General features: G+C 42.3%; 1 protein-coding gene across 1 annotated transcript in view; it reads left to right on the forward strand.

The window, feature by feature from the left end:
• Nucleotides 1-4,321: 4,321 nt before the first annotated feature.
• The window catches only part of LOC130558764 (adhesion G protein-coupled receptor A2-like), a 25,956-nt gene continuing 12,777 nt past the window's right edge, over nt 4,322-17,500 (forward strand). The window contains exons 1-3 of the mRNA XM_057341366.1: nt 4,322-5,907; nt 9,769-9,840; nt 15,911-15,982. Coding sequence (XP_057197349.1) covers nt 5,690-5,907; nt 9,769-9,840; nt 15,911-15,982 — 362 coding nt within the window. The 5' untranslated portion in view covers nt 4,322-5,689. The remainder of the gene's footprint in view (nt 5,908-9,768; nt 9,841-15,910; nt 15,983-17,500) is intronic.

Below are 17,500 nucleotides of genomic sequence, written 5' to 3' on the forward strand. Positions count from 1 at the left end.
GTGTGTGTGTGTGTGTGTGTTCATGTTTGTATATCCCGGTGGGGACCTAAACCTGAATACACACCAACACATGGGGACTCGTGTCACCGTGGGGACCAAAATTGAGGTCCTCATGGGCACAAAAGCTAATAAATTGTACAGAACAATATTTTTTACAAATCTAAAAATGCAAAAAGTGTTCTATGATCTTTAGGTTTAGGGATAGGGTTAGGGATAGGGGATAGAATATACAGTTTGTACAGTATAAAAACATTACGCCTATGGACTGTCCCCACGGAGATAATAAACCAGACATGTGTGTGTGTGTGCGTGTGTGTGCGTGCGTGCGTGCGTGCGTGTGTGTGTGTGTGCTGTTACCTTTTTGTTAATCCGATTGTGGATAACGTTAACTGTAACAGTTTTCTCTGGTTCATTTCTCGCAGTGATGAGCCGACAAAGTTATTAGGAAGCACGTTGTTTTAATCTCACCAAGCGAACGCTCCATCCATCACTAGACCGTTTCACAAGTACTTGAACTCCCGGGTGGTTTCACGAATTTATGAAAAACAACAAAAACCTCTAAAAGCAGCTTACTCCCCTTTTAGTTCCGTCCGCCACTTTTTCTCTCACACGCATGAATACCCCGCACCCGCACTACTTTTCCCATCATCCCGTGCGGTCAGGACTACAAAGCCCATACTTCTTAAAGGGACAATGCCCATATTCCCGCAACAGTGTGTGTGTGTGTGTGCGTGCGTGCGTGCGTGCGTTCAAACTGAGCACACTGGAGAAATCTGTAATATTGCTCAGGGAATGCAGAGGAGCAGCTGTGTGTGTTTGCACGAACATTCACCTGACGTCTGAAATCTCCTCATGGAGAAAACTGTCTCAAATATTCAAACCTGCAGAGCTGCATTATGGTGGACAGAAGATTCAGAGTAAGGAGCTGTAGTGTCTCAATCAGGTCCTCCCTGGAGGGTAAACTGAGTCATGGTTCACTTCCAGCTGTGTCCACACACACAGAATGAATCGGACACATGGCAGAAGGACAGATGATCACTCTCAGGTACAGTATGATGCCTGGGAATCAAAGGTTTGACATACGGCAGTATTTTGAAAACAGCAGCGTAAAGAACGTTTGAGTCATGCGAATCTCTCCAGAGGACATCAGTGTCTCGAGTCCAGTGAGGTGAACCTGCAACACTTCTCTTCTCATCAACTCATTGTTGAAACGCACAACATCGTTCAGACAGACAGATGAAATGATTCAGTGATGTGTTCATGGAGTGGAAGGTGTGTATATTTAGAGTTCAGGTTATTATTGTGTGCTTTCAGTGCTCTGTCATCCTTCGATCAGCTCACAGCACACAAGCACGGCATTCTGGGATATTTTATCAGGAGATGTGCTGCTCTGTGAGTGCTTCTCATCTGAACATTCACCCGGGAGAGGCAGACACACAGAAGAGCGACTTCCATCGTGTGCTATAGACAGCGGAATCCCTCCCTCTTACTGAAGAGACTGGAATGTTCTACAGAGCAAACAGCGCTGCACTACACTAACACTCAAAGAACACTAAACAAACCCAATGATACACAACAATACGTGTAGTGTTTATGAGTTCGACATTCTGGGTGTAACAGCACTCCAAACATTTGTCTTCATGCATAAATATTGTACTGGTCCGTCTGGTTTGTCGATTGCTTTTAAAACCCTCACGCAGAGCTTCGTGAATGATTATTCGGATCATTCTGGAAAGTAAACACACATCCATTAAGGATCTTCAGAGCTGCTGGGAATTCAAATGTGCCGTGAGACACCTTTATAACATGTTTTAGTCTCTACGGTATCTTTCCTACAGCATCTTGTGGTTTTCTTTAGTAAAACAAGATGCTTTTATGTGGAATATTTCGCAGCAAACAACATCAGGGGCCTCGTGTATCAACGCCAGCTTTCACGCTCACGGTCGGATGTGCTAACAGTGAAGTGAACGTGAGAATGTGCGTACCTCCACTCCACTCCACTTCATGTCTGAGGTGCGTACATTTCTCCTGGTTTTTGTCCTTTGGCGACTCTTAGAGGCAATGAAGTGAAGTTGCAAACATGTAGACTATCAAATCATTAGACAAGTCTATCGCACCACCACCTGTGAGAAACATTACGATTAATTTGTCATTTATAAAAAAAATGACACACTATTGTCACACGAGCTTTATGGGAATATGCTATCAATTATGCAATTAAGTAAGAACATATAAAAGTACATACAACCCTTATAGTCTATGACAACGGCATCGTTAGCCTTATAAGAGGACATTGCCAATGGCAGAATCTGAAGAGAACGAGTTTTTAGGACCACGATGATTGATGACTGGTTTATCAGCCGTTTCAGATTTCCAAGGGCTATGCTCTTGTAGCTCTGTGCTGAGTTGGGTCCGAATTTGGAGAGAGAGACAGCGAGGAGCCACGCATTACCCGTTCCCTTACAGGTGCTCCCAACACTTGGTTTCCTGGCAACTGACTCTTTCCAAAGGGAACTGGCGGACCGCTCAAGAATAAGCCGGTCGTCTTTGAGCCGCGCAATGCCAGCTGTATGAGACGGGATCATCCGCATGTCTACCGGGTATCTAAGGTTCCCGTACAATGCAGTTGACCAGCCAAACATCAAAGCGATAGCTGGTTTTCCTAATGTAATCGGAGCGATCGACTGCACACGCATTGCTATAAAGGCTCCATCTGAGGAAGAATTTGCATATGTGAATCGGAAACATTTCCATTCAATAAATGTGCAGATAATATGTGACGCACGAATGCGCCTAACAAATATTGTGGCAAGGTGGCCTGGGTCAACCCATGATTCATTCATCCTACAAACAGCATGGTTGGGATGAGGCTCCAAGCTGGCAGGGTGCGCGACGGGTGGCTTCTTGGTGAGTGATGCATTTAAAGTTATGTTTCTATATAAAAATTCAATTTCACGTTCATTGTGATGTACTAAGTGAATATGCGTGGGATCCTGCGTACGCACATTTACAGCTTTGTCCGTACGCAATGTTTTAGAGTAGGAATTCAACGCAAGTGTTTGTACATGAGACCCCAGGACAGCAGAGGTGAGCTGAGGAATCTGTGGGCTTCTTCTTTACCTATGAACACACAGGAGGATATACAGTAAGAACATCGTTTTTCTTTCTCTCTGTGTATGAATCACTACGCACACGCACGCACACACACACACACACACACACACACATGCACGCACGCACGCACACATGCACACACACACACATACACGCACACGCACGCACGCACAACTCTTCTGCAGAAGTATTTGAGCTGAAGAATCACACTATGAATTATTCTTCTCATTGGATCAAATATAATATATCAAAGTGTATCAAATATGTGTCATTTATTTCAAAAGGAACGGATAGAATACACTTAACAAACTGCGCCTGTAGTTTCTGATTCTTGTTTCTATGTTTTCCTTTACAAAATGAACACCTGAAGAAACTTCTTTTTTTGGGAGGGTCGAGTGTTTATTTTAACATAAAAAAAGAAATCTCAAGGCAATCGGCGTTGTTTGTGACCTGCAAACATTATTCAAATATACAACAAACACAAGTGATGTTTCATCTGTGTTGATAAAAACTTCATGTTTGACTCCTGGCAGAGCTTTTATCCTTTGTGAAAACAGTGTTTTCAGTTCAACGTTTGTTCGTGTGACTTCTAATAAACTGAGCCGACGGATGGGTTTATTTCAGCACAACTTTAGACCCAGAGCACAAGTGTTCTTATTGTTTTTAGGTCTCATCAACAGAAGCCAAACCACCGTGCGTCCAGACTTCCAGCGTTCTTGGGTTAAAACAGACGTGGTTTATAGACCCACCCTGGTACAAAAGGAACAGATCCTGGATCAGACTTCCACATACTGGCCATCCTGCGTTTCCCGGTGAGCCGTGCCTAAACATGGGCTGGAGCGTGACCGAACGGAACGCAAAACACAGGCCCGATCGGGCTGGAACACAAGTGCAAACGGACGGAACAGACGGAGGGTCACTCTTCACTCGTGGTCCAGGCCAGTCCAGCGCATTCATTCCAGAGAAACATTCTGCTTCAGTGAGAGATCATCTGACCCTTCATCACAGTTTTCTGCTTAGTGAACACACATAAAACAAGTGCACTCACCACTCGTGTGTGGTGTATGTTGGAGATGTGCGTGTGGTTTTCTTCTCACTGATGTTTACGTGTCTTCTCCCTATTTTCGTTTTTTATTTCATCATAATGCCTCTTGTAAGTGTCACTGAACAATGAAAAAAGAACCTGTTGTTTTCTAGTAAAAACACTTGACATCCTATAAACAAAACAGAGATGAAGAGATATTCAACTAATATATGAAGACTTGTTTTGAGATAATATGATTTGAACACAATCTTCGCTTAACTCGTTGGTCTGTGTGTTTAACTGAACTGAGAACATATTTGCTGAGTATCTCATTACGTCATTAGTGCAGAGAGACCGTCTGAATCCATTTTCATGAGAACATTTATCACTACAGATGATGACGTCTCTCTCTCACGAGAGAAGATCTTCACTATCCTAAAGTGAGGTGAAAGCACATCTGTCCAAACAACTCCTCCAGAGGAGAACCTGAAAGAAACGCACAACTCAACAATGTTTCTTTATGTCTTGCGTTTCCCTAGAGAACTAAAGAGAGAGAGCGAAAAATGGAGAGATAATGAGAAATTGGCGGCGGTCGAGTAGAGAAGCGCTGCCTCATGTTTGGCTGTCATACAGGGAGTGATGGGAAATACTGAACGGTCATCGGGTCAGGAAACGGTCTCTCTGAATCTCGTCATTGTCTATTTATTAACTCCTTTTTTCATTCTCCGCCCTACGTTAGTCACCTTTATTTCATTGCTATTTTTCACTGCATTTACAGACAATCCAGTTATGATGTCAAACCTGAATCATTTAGAGGTCATTTCAATGATGACTAGTATAAATATACAGATCGACAGATATGAATGGATGCACACTGTCATGCTTCATTTAGAGAAAACAAGCAGTGCTGTGGCGGTCATGTGGAAGTTGATTAAGTTTCTGAGGAAGTTTCAGTCCCGCCTCCAGTTCTATTATTATTATTCATGAGTCAACGAGTGGAGCGCCCGCCTTTCAACGGCCAACTATCAGCGAATCAGCGCGGTCCACTGGGGTTCTTCATGAATATTTATAAGCCACGCCGCAACCATAGTAGGAAATGCCGTCAGAAGTTTGGATAGTTTTCTTTCAGGTCGTTTGTGGAGTGCAGGGTTCCTCACCATGCTCGGCTACTCAACCTGTTGACTGAAGGACAAACTTATAAAACTCAACACAACCTCACGTGCGCAGAAACGCGCAGTGACGGCGCGCGCATTGGATTAAACGTTTTTCTTTCCTTGTTCTTGATGAATAAGGACCAAACGGCAAGCATTAAGGATGCAAACCTGAAGCAACTCCGCGTAAACTGCAGTATAGTGCAGGGTTGCTATGAGTGCCAGAGCTGAGCGGTGATATATGGCCAATTACGCATGGCGCGTGCTGGGGAGTCTTCATGTACAGGTGTCTTTATTGATCACCAGAGATCCACTGAGCTCCTTTCTTGATGTGACATGATCGAGAATCTCATCTACCCGCGGTGAAATAACGTGTTTTATAGATGAAACTCCGTGCGCAATGAACGCGCTGCTCGTGCTGTGCGCGCTCATGGGCTGCTGGAGATGCGCTCTGAGCAACAGATACTGTCCCGATCTGATGATTGACAGCTGTCACTGCAACTCCGAGAGATCAAAGGGATTTAACAGACAGAGTTTGCGCGTCAAAGTTGTCTGTGACGATGCGGACCTGGTGGAAACCATGCAGCCCAGCTCTTTACCCAACAGCACCGTGTCACTGTGAGTAACTTCATCATACTGTGCCCTTAAAAACATTTACCGTGATTTTTATTATAGTAAACGTGTAGGTTGTTTGGTCTGTTATCATTTGTTAAACTGTAGCAAAGCCATTCTTACTTTCTGCTTTCCATGCTTAAACGTTAGTAAAGAAGCTTTTTTGTTAGTTTTAGAAAACCTTGTTACAAAGATGTTTTGAGATTTAAAAGCCCCATAATGAGACTGAGGACAGACTTAGATTCTCACAGGTGGCAGGAGCATCAAATATGTATTGAGATGTATGTAGTTCTCATGGCGTGGATCCCTTTGAGAACATCTGATGTTAATCTCCAAAGTACACGGAGGCTTGTAGTGAGCATGACATTATACAGTGTGCTTTATTGTAAACGAATAAGAATGCTTTTACTGTTTGGACAGCTGTGCTGTGACATCATTCTGACGCAGGCAAGATTTCAGGTTGTTGAAGTTTCACAACAGAAAGACGACGGCTGTGTATCACAGACTACAGAGATGTTGTCTGGGTCCAGATCTACAGGACACACATGTGCTGATCATGTTCTTCAGTTTCCGTAATGTTGTCTTTCAGTTCTATACTCTCCATTCATTCACAGACAGTCTTAAACCTGATTGTGATATCTCTCTAGAGCTCCAGAGACAGAAATGAAGTAGATCTGGATTAAAGACTAGCAATTTCTTTGTAATGGAAAATTAAAATGTTAGGGCTCAAAGTTGATTGACAGGAAAGTGATGGAGTAGTTTAGTTTAGTGTGTGTTTAAAAAGTTAGTCCTGCATTTGTTTGTTTAAGTTGTGGTCGGTCAGGAAATCTTTTCCCACTTTAGGAAGCGTCACATTTATAATTCCGGCGTGACTTCTTCCGGCACACTTTTGTTTCTGAGCACTGAATAAATAAAGAGCGGGTGGAGGGGAAAACATGCACATCTAATGATGTTCACCATTCCGTCATAACTCTGAAAACATTATTCTGCCATCATTACTCCATTAAACATCTTCAGCACATTCTCATCTTTAATTCATTCATTAGTCGAATGACAAGAAACCTCAATGTTTTCTCTGTTAGATGATGAACAATATTTTATAATCATGCTCTATTTGTGCTTTTAAGTTGATCTGTATTAAACAGAGTTTGCATGCATTATAGATTATATATTCAGATCTGTAAGTCTTAACAGTTGATTTAAGAATGAGAATTCAGACATCATTTAGTCAACATTATGTCATTTCAGACTTTGTTTTTCTGAGATGTTTGGCAGCTTTTTATAAAATGAAGGTGAAATTTACTGACCAGCACCACAAAGAAACAGGCACCTCAATAATAATTCATAACAGCATCATTAACAATGAAAATATCAAGTCAAAACTGTCACTCAAAACCTCAGGATGCACTATCTTGGGGGCGTTATTATTAATTGTACACGTGTGTTTCTTTTCATGCATGTAAAGATGTCCGTGTCAGTTTGTACATTGATCTGTTCTGTTGATTAACTGTAGGTCTAGTGACAGAAAACTGGAGCTAAAGCAGCTGGATGATGTCACAATAGTGATCTTGTACCAAACCGTATGGCTCATTCTGTGTTCATGTGTTTAAGTTATCACAACATCGAGGGTAAATAACAACACAAGTAAATGAAGAGCTCACTTAAATGTTTCTCCTGTCAGTCTTGAGAAAGCAGCATATAGTTCTGATGTATGACAGACATTTATGGTTAATGATGTTTTGCTGATCATATTTCAGTTGAACTAACTTTAATTCCATGTGCGCACACACACAGAGACGCACACACACACATGCAATCGCACACACGCACAAATGCACACACACACGCACTCACACACAGAAGCTCTTGCGAGTTTTATTAAAGGTGCCGTTCCCCGTGACGGCAATTTAAAACCTTTAGTTAGTGTGTAATGTTGCTGTTGGAGCATAAATAATATCTGCTAAATGATCAAGGTCAAAGTTCAATGCCAAGCGAGATATTGTCTTTAACAGAATTCACTGAAGTTGACGCCATTGTTACTGTTTATTGCTAAAGGCCAGTTTATGAACACACGTGCACTGAGAGGGGACCGACCAATCACAGCCTGAGAAGCGGAAGCTCGCCGATATGGTGTGGGTGGGACATCTTCACACACACTCTGAGCGGGGAACCAATCACGACAGACCTGGTCAGCTTTACCAATCAGAGCGTTTTGGAAGGAGCGACTTTATATAGACCGGAAGAAATCCAGTGGTTTTGTGAGAAGAGGGACAGCGGTGAACAATAGACTTGAAATAAGGCATTTTTTTAAACTAGAAGCATGAACTTCACTGTCAAACACCCAGAAAACATCATCAGATCTTCAAAAACAGCCAAAGAAGGGCACCTTTAACTCTGTGTGACCCCACAGCAGAGCGACCGCTGAAGGCTTAAAGAGCTGAGGATGTGCTGATGGAGACACACTGACCTGACTTCATCTCTGACATTATTATCACCTGTTTCAAGAAATGTGCCAACACACCCACAAATAATTGCTAAGCACCTACATGTGTAAAAATAACGGTGTGTGTGTCTTCAGTTGTTTAACTGCATGTGTGTGTCTGCATGTTTCCGAGCTCCTGAAACACAAACTCCATCATGTCCCGCGTGTCCAAGGTCAACGTTCGTGGATGTGAAATATGTTATTTTGGTTAGATGTTCCCGGTAACCTGATATTCTAGAAAAACACACGGGCCGGAGGGTTTCAGCAGTGCAGGGTAGAAATCTTTTGGGATGTTTGTAATGGTTCAGATTGTGATCTTTAGCCCGCTTGCTTCCTGTGATTGGTGCCTGCGGAACGCTGAAACCAGTTTATTTTATTCTGTCGCTCATATAATAATAGAGTTGAGGTGCGGCGGAGCTCAGGGACGGACATCCAGCAGCTGTTGGGTGGAGTGTGTGTGTGCGTGCGTGCGTGCGTGCGTGATGTTAAAACACAGAATCTCACATTCAGCTGTCAACACATGACCTGAACACAGCACTGAAAGATCTGATCCACATCATGTGCTGCTACAGGAGCTACTCCACTATCTGCTTCTGATGTAGTCTATGTTCAAACAGAAGTGAGCAGTGTTCACACACACACACACACACACACGCACACACACACACACACACGCACAGCACACACACGCATAAATGCACACAAACAATCATGCAGCTTTAGTAGGACCATCTTTTCTACGTCAAACTTCAACACAAATACTCGTATACTGTATATGGGAAAATCTGAGACTCTCTCTGTGTGTGTGTGTGTGTCCAGGAGCAATCACACACAAAAACTGCAAAGACATAAACCATTTGCTCTCTCTCTCTCAGAACATTATTGATATTGTAAATAGAGAGTTGGAAGGACATTAGATTTTCGGCATGCACTGTTTACATTTTGTACAATTATGTTTTTCTTGCTGTTTCCTGGACGTTAGACAGATGTCTGTATAAGACCTCACGCTTTACACAACGACACACAAAACTACACAAACAACAATCTCCCAGTTACTGTCACACTTGCAGTACGTGTGTATAGAGAGAATAAGTGCAATCATTTCCATTTCCATTGTTATTTTCCCCAAAAAAGCTATAGTGAAATCGTCTCTATTATTTCAAAAGATCAAAGAAGACGAGACGTCTGCGGTCATAACCAGGTGTGATTTTTTTAAGGGCTCTGTTCCCGGAGAAAGTGTTGTTGCTGCAAACCATCAGGAGATTTACGGCACGCTTCACGTCATATAAATCTTCCTCTTTTCTGTTTGTGTGTGTTTGTGTAAATCCTAAAAATGTCCAGAGCTGATCTGTATTTATGGGTTTGTGTTTGTTTTCTCTCCTCAGAATCCTGAGCAACAATAAGATCTCAGCGGTGAGAAATCACTCATTCAGCGGCCTGAGAGCTCTGGAGAAACTGTGAGTATCATCATCATCATCATCATCATCGACTCGCAGTGTTTGGCATTTATTAATATAACACAGAGAATCAACATTAATGAGAAAAAAAGTTATTCCAAATCATATCTGCTTCTAGTTTCAGGCATTGTAATGCCTCTAGTTTAGACCCATGAGGTTTGTGTTTCACTGTAATCAATCAAGATCTCCTTAATATCTCAGTTATTTCTTCTGGGCATCAGTGAGATTACACGGAGAGCAAATGGAAACTTCTTCATGTGTGTGACATCATCATGCAGTGAGACGTGTTCGCTTCAGTCAATCTCTCACCCTCATGTTGACACAAACCCGTAGGACTTTCAGACTTGAACATCATATTCCTTGTCTTGTGAAGTGTGAGCGGTTTGGACAGATGATGACAGAAGTGTGAGATGTGTTTAGAACGTCTCTTCTGTGACCTGTGATGGGTTCTGTGTCGTCACTCTTTAAATCAAACTCTTATCTTCTCAGCAGATGTTCAGAAGTCTCTGTCTGCTTCACCGTCAGATGAAATCATGTGAAGGGCATGACCCGATGTTTTGTTTCTGTGTGAATGTCAAACACTCTCATCGGCTTATAGTACCATCAGGGTTTTACCACGGTACTGCCTCAGTACTAATCAATATAAATCAAATATATTTATCATCATCACATGTGCTGCCTCAAGCATGTTGACAATCAAGATGAACTCTTAATGGTTTTCATCTCTCTGTCCTGTGAGACGGGGATCTGTCATCAGACTCGCCGCGTCCCCATTCGCCTACTTATACTATGCCCTTAAAGTATGTAGTGTTTTTGTCATGTAAAAGTATATTCAGTGAGTAGTAAAACTGCACGCACTGGGACATACAGGCACATCTCAAAAAATGAGAATATGGTGAAAAAGTCAATATTTTTTGTCACTCATTTCAGAAAGTGAAACCCATACACTCACCTAAAGGATTATTAGGAACACCTGTTCAATTTCTCATTAATGCAATTATCTAATCAACCAATCACATGGCAGTTGCTTCAATGCATTTAGGGTTGTGGTCCTGGTCAAGACAATCTCCTGAACTCCAAACTGAATGTCAGAATGGGAAAGAAAGGTGATTTACGCAATTTTGAGCGTGGCATGGTTGTTGGTGCCAGACGGGCCGGTCTGAGTATTTCACAATCTGCTCAGTTACTGGGATTTTCACGCACAACCATTTCTAGGGTTTACAAAGAATGGTGTGAAAAGGGAAAAACATCCAGTATGCGGCAGTCCTGTGGGCGAAAATGCCTTGTTGATGCTAGAGGTCAGAGGAGAATGGGCCGACTGATTCAAGCTGATAGAAGAGCAACTTTGACTGAAATAACCACTCGTTACAACCGAGGTATGCAGCAAAGCATTTGTGAAGCCACAACATGCACAACCTTGAGGCAGATGGGCTACAACAGCAGAAGACCCCACCGGGTACCACTCATCTCCACTACAAATAGGAAAAAGAGGCTACAATTTGCACGAGCTCACCAAAATTGGACAGTTGAAGACTGGAAAAATGTTGCCTGGTCTGATGAGTCTCGATTTCTGTTGAGACATTCAAATGGTAGAGTCAGAATTTGGCGTAAACAGAATGAGAACATGGATCCATCATGCCTTGTTACCACTGTGCAGGCTGGTGGTGGTGGTGTAATGGTGTGGGGGATGTTTTCTTGGCACACTTTAGGCCCCTTAGTGCCAATTGGGCATCGTTTAAATGCCACGGCCTACCTGAGCATTGTTTCTGACCATGTCCATCCCTTTATGACCACCATGTACCCATCCTCTAATGGCTACTTCCAGCAGGATAATGCACCATGTCACAAAGCTCGAATCGTTTCAAATTGGTTTCTTGAACATGACAATGAGTTCACTGTACTAGAATGGCCCCCACAGTCACCAGATCTCAACCCGATAGAACATCTTTGGGATGTGGTGGAACGGGAGCTTCGTGCCCTGGATGTGCATCCCACAAATCTCCATCAACTGCAAGATGCTATCCTATCAATATGGGCCAACATTTCTAAAGAATGCTTTCAGCACCTTGTTGAATCAATGCCACGTAGAATTAAGGCAGTTCTGAAGGCGAAAGGGGGTCAAACACCGTATTAGTATGGTGTTCCTAATAATCCTTTAGGTGAGTGTATATTCTATAGATTCATTACACATAGAGTGAAATATTTCAAGCCTTTATTTCTTGACATTTTGATGATTATGGCTTACAGATAATGAAAACTGATTTCTGAAGTCCACGGTCAACGCAGCCATCTACCAGGACATTTTACAGCACTTCATGCTTCCTTCTGCTGACCAGCTTTATGGAGATGCTGATTTCATTTTCAAGCAGGACTTGGCACCTGCCCGCACTGCCAAAGGTACCAAGAGCTGCTTAAATGCCCATGGTGGTATTGTGCTTGATTGGCCAGCAAACCCGCCTGACCTGAACCCCACAGAGACTCTATGATGAGAGACACCAGACCCAACGATGCAGAAGAGCTGAAGGCCGCTATCACAGCCACCTGGGCTTCCACTACACCCGAGCAGTGCCACAGGCTGATTGACGCCACGCCGCATTCATGCAGTAATTCATGCAAAAGGCCCAACCAAGTATTGAGTGCATAGAAATGAACATACTTTTCAGAAGCCTGACATTTCTGCTTAAAATATCTTTTCTTATTGATCTTATGTAATATTCTAATTTTCTGAGACACTGAATTTTGGGTTTTCTTTATCTGTAAGCCATAATCATCAAAATGTCAAGAAATAAAGGCTTGAAATATTTCACTCTGTGTAATGAATCTATAGAATATATGGGTTTCACTTTCTGAAATGAGTGACAAAAAATATTGACCTTTTTCACCATATTCTCATTTTTTGAGATGTACCTGTACTAACGCGAAATGGGAGTGGCCGTTGTTGCCTACTGTCACGAACATCAAAATACATCTGCATTTAAGTATTTATTCAATCGTTATTCCGTCTGTAATGTTTTCTGTATACTTACATTTATTCATTAAGCGAAGCATCTTTTATTACATTTTATTAATGCAGTGTTGCGTCACTAAACTTTGAGTTGTGGGTAATATCAGCCGTTAAGTGTCCATGGAATCACACTTTGAATTACTTTGAGAGTACTCATTTCAGTATACTATGATTTGGGACGTACCAATTCTATTTTTGAATTCTATTTGGGACGGACAGTATGCGGATTGGGAAGTAGCTACTGTCACTGGAGGCAAACAGGAAGAGGAAGTAGACAGTGATGATGTCATAGCAGATACAAAGCCGACCTTTCACACTCCTGTGTTTTCCTGTCTGATACGCAGAGTTGTGTTTGTGTTTATTGATGAGAAATTCAGCAGGACGTGTTGCCGTCAGTCAGATTTCTGTTGAAACAGCATCATTTGTGTTTATTCTTTGTCTGTGGTTTGGAATACAGGACATAATGTCCCTGATGAAATTACCCTTGGGTTTTATTCCAGTAAAAGTGGAGAAACCACAGCACCTTTTTTGGGGGTCGGTTGCCTACCATTTCTATAACCGTGGTGAGTTTGTGGTTACAGTGTTTTTACTATAGTAATCATGTTTTGTTTAGGTTTTATTTGTGGTGAAGTTGGAAGCTGTCGATCAGATGAACTCGGCGCGTGTTTTCTGGTTTGTTTAAACATGGTGAACATTCTCAACATGAGCTGCTGTTTTATTGAGTTCATCGGCCTCTGAAGTGTGGTTTACACACGGCTGGATGCTTACTAACGAGTGAACATCAGCTCTGCTCTCCGTCACACTGATTCACAGACTGTTGATTTTGTTCATGTGCACTCCATTAATACTCTTCCTCCCACCACAGAAGACACACATCAACACTTTTTCTGTGCGACTCTGACATAAATCTAGACATTAGGACATGTTAGGACACAAGTCTGAAAAAGCTTAAGATTGTACTCTCAATCCTTACAGTATGAAAAGTTTTATTAGAGATTTTAGATGAGTGGGAAGCGTTCATGATGCTAAACTACAAAAACATTCTATTTTGGAGTTACTGTGTCCGAAAACATATCGTATATCAGCATGTCTCCAGCACCCAGAGGATCTGCTCCTATAGTTCTGATCATATAGAATTTACTGTTATTCTGAAAACTAATAGTAGAATAAATACTTTAAGTGCCTTCAGGGTTTTGACTGGGAAATATGTGAAATTTGTGATCTTTTTTTCTCCAAAATGTTTCTCGAGCATTTTATTAATATCTTCACAGCAGATAAACACAAGAATTAAATCTAAAAAGATGTTAAGGAGTCTTGTAGAGTTTGTTGTGTATTGAGGACCGGCAGCTCTTCTGTCACTCCCATCAGACGCAGGAAACTCTGACAAACAATTTCAGGAAGTTTGGTTTGGCTTCAGAGGAGTCACTTGTGATATAATGTTGTGTATTTTTAGTGTGTTTGGTCTTGCAGTGCGACTGAGAGGCTTCAGAGATTTCTGTGTACGACCAGCATATTTCTGTGTGAACTTCACATGAAGTTATAGAATAAACACCTGAAGTATGCCCTGGGCCGTGTGAAATCATCAGAAGCAGGAAGATGATGATGATAATGCAATATCGCTCGAGTAGTCGTGTATGTAGTGTTCGATTGCACGGGGCAATCGTGGCCTGAAGGTTAGAGACTCGGACTCGTGACCAGAAGGTTACCGGTTTGATCCTCAGGGCCGGCTGGTAACAACCAGCCCCACCTGCTCCCCGGGCGCTGCAGTGATAGCTGCCCACTGCTCCGGGTGTACGTGTGGTCACCACTTGCTGTGCGTGTGGTCACTACTCTCTGGATGGGTTACATGCAGAGGTCACATTTCGGGTATGGGTCACCACACTTGACAAATAGGTCACTTCACTTCACATATCCTCATGGCTGTGATTAGGCCGGATTATTGCCTCCGGCCTAATCACAGCCATGAGGATATAAGAACACGACTACGAGAGCGATATTGCATGTATACATCAGTTCGACGGCACAAGTTTGTAGATAAACCAGAAACAACGTCGGAGTGTCTTTAAACCCCTCCGGTTTTATAGGAAATGGGGAACTACTTTCTTCCGCCACGAATCCAAGCCCAGCATAACAGTTAAACCTCCGCTACTAAATCCAAACAATCACTTCTTTTAAATTTGCGCTGTGCTGAGAGACTTTTAAAAGGCAACTCACTGAGAATGTGTTAATCCCATTTCTATGATCTTGATCGAGACCCTCTCTGTAATCTTTTTAAACAATGAGTGCAGAGCGCTGTGAATAAATGGATAAGAGACACCGCCAACACTGACAACGTTTAGTTTCACTCAAGTGTGTTCCAATTATCATGGTGTATGTGCGCCACCTAGTGGCCATTTTAAGTATTGAAGTTTGCGCAGTGTTGAGATTTAGATCTCATTCACCTAGTTTCGGTTCACAACGCGAACAATCTTTGCTTGGAGAAAGATATGCCTGTAAGTTTATTTACTATCTGTAAGCGTTCATATTATGTGTTAACACAATATTGATTCTTGGAAGTTAAACTGTGATCGATATGGTGATAATGAAAGAAAGTCCCATCGCATCACATATGTACACAGCGTTATATGTCGGCTATACCAAACGAATGAATGTGCAGTGAGTAATTTCATATCTTGTGTATTGTATGCCAGTTTTACAAAAAAAAGAGAGAGAGAGCATCACAGAAGTAAACATTCTGGAAAGGATAAACTGCTTCGTGTGTTTGTTTGCTAGCAATCTTAACTTCTTCAGAGTAACGCAGTTGCGAGGACAGCATAGTCCCAGTTAGTTTAGTGGCGGAGTGACACAAACAGTCAGTGAAGCGGTTCAACGGTCAGTTCCCGTGATGATCCTGGCGGAATATCAACCAATCAGATTCGAGAACCAGAGAGCACTGATGTATAAAGAATTATATTATACAAAATAAATCCCTTGTATTAAATACATGCAATAATGTAATTGTTGTCAAACAAAAACTCTGAATCGGTCTCACTGATGTCTCATTTTCTTCTCTCTGTGTCTCTTTAGAGATCTCGGCAGTAATCTCATTAGCAGAATCGCCTCCGCTGCGTTTCACGGCCTGACAGCTCTTAAGAGACTGTAAGTAGGATTGAAACACAACCGGCCTCTTTACTGGGATGTGTTTCTAAAACAACTGTAAACAATTTAAAGGTTGAATATTTTACTTTTTGTTTTCATGATACTGAGTATTTGTTTCCATTTCTAACACTCTTTTAAGATCAATCAGGTTTAGGTCCCCACTAACATATAAAAACCAAGTCCACACACACAAACGCATGCATGCACACAAACACGCAAACACAGACACACGCACGCAAACACACACAAACGCACGCGTGCACACAAACACACAAGCACAAACACAGACACACACACACACACGCACGCAAACACACGCACACACACAAACGCACGCGTGCACACAAACACGCACAAACACACACACGCAAACACACACACACAAATGCACGCACGTATCTACACACACAAAGACGCACACACACAAATGTGCGCACACAAACACACACGGATGTTCCAGCAGAAACAGGATCTGTGTGGTTGGTTTAATGTTCTTGTGATTGGAGGATTTGTGCGTCTGATTGTGGTTGTGTGTGCCAGTTAAGAGCTGTTGTTGGGTTTAATTTGAGTGTGTGGTTCCAGTCGCTCCGCTGGGCTAATTTAAGAGCTCTGAACCCTTCATTACACAACTGAAGACTGAATCACTCAACCACAGCTGAAACACATGTGTGATATCACACACACACACAACTGCAGAACACGTGACATGTAGCACATATGCACACACAGCACATGCAGACAGAAGATGAATGATCCGTACATGTGTGTTATTGATTGTGAGGTGTGTTTGTATCTAGAGGTCATTAGAGACACTTACATTCCCATTCAGCTTTCAGAACACTTCAGACCTCCAGAACCTTCTCACTGCACCGTGTTTCCATCCCAGCGGGAAATCCTGTTGCTCAGAGGTTTCTCTAGGATTGCTCAGGAGATCTGAGTTAGGCTTCATTTAAACAATCATTTTGTGTTCAATTGTCGTCTCTTTCCAGGAAAGATGTGTGTTTCTGGTGTTTTCTGTTGTTGTTTAATGCTCTCTCTGGTGCAGTGGTCACGAACGCTGATATGAAATATTGAGCAATAATCACACAGATTCTTCTGATGTCTCTGTGTTTATGAGAGCTGATATTAAACATTTATTCACAACTTCACTGATTCACTCTGATGCAAAACCTTCACTGATGTCAGCTTATTCATCTCAATTGTGTGTGTGTGTGTGTCTCTGTGTGTGTGTCTCTGTTTGTGTGTTTGTGTCTCTGTGTTCGTTCGTTCGTTCGTGTGTGTGTGTGTGTGTGTGTGTGTCTCTCTCTGTGTGTGTGTGTCTCTCTCTATGTGTGTGTGTCTCTGTGCGTGTGTGTGTGTGTGTGTGTGTGTCGCTCTCTCTCTGTGTGTGTGTGTGTGTGTGTCTCTCTCTATGTGTGTGTGTGTGTCTGTGTGTGTGTGTCTCTGTGTGTGTGTGTCTGTTTGTGTGTTTGTGTCTCTGTGTTCGTTCGTTCGTGTGTGTGTGTGTCTCTCTCTATG

The sequence above is a fragment of the Triplophysa rosa genome, linkage group LG9 (genome assembly GCF_024868665.1).
Source record: "Triplophysa rosa linkage group LG9, Trosa_1v2, whole genome shotgun sequence".
Lineage (NCBI taxonomy): Eukaryota > Metazoa > Chordata > Actinopteri > Cypriniformes > Nemacheilidae > Triplophysa > Triplophysa rosa.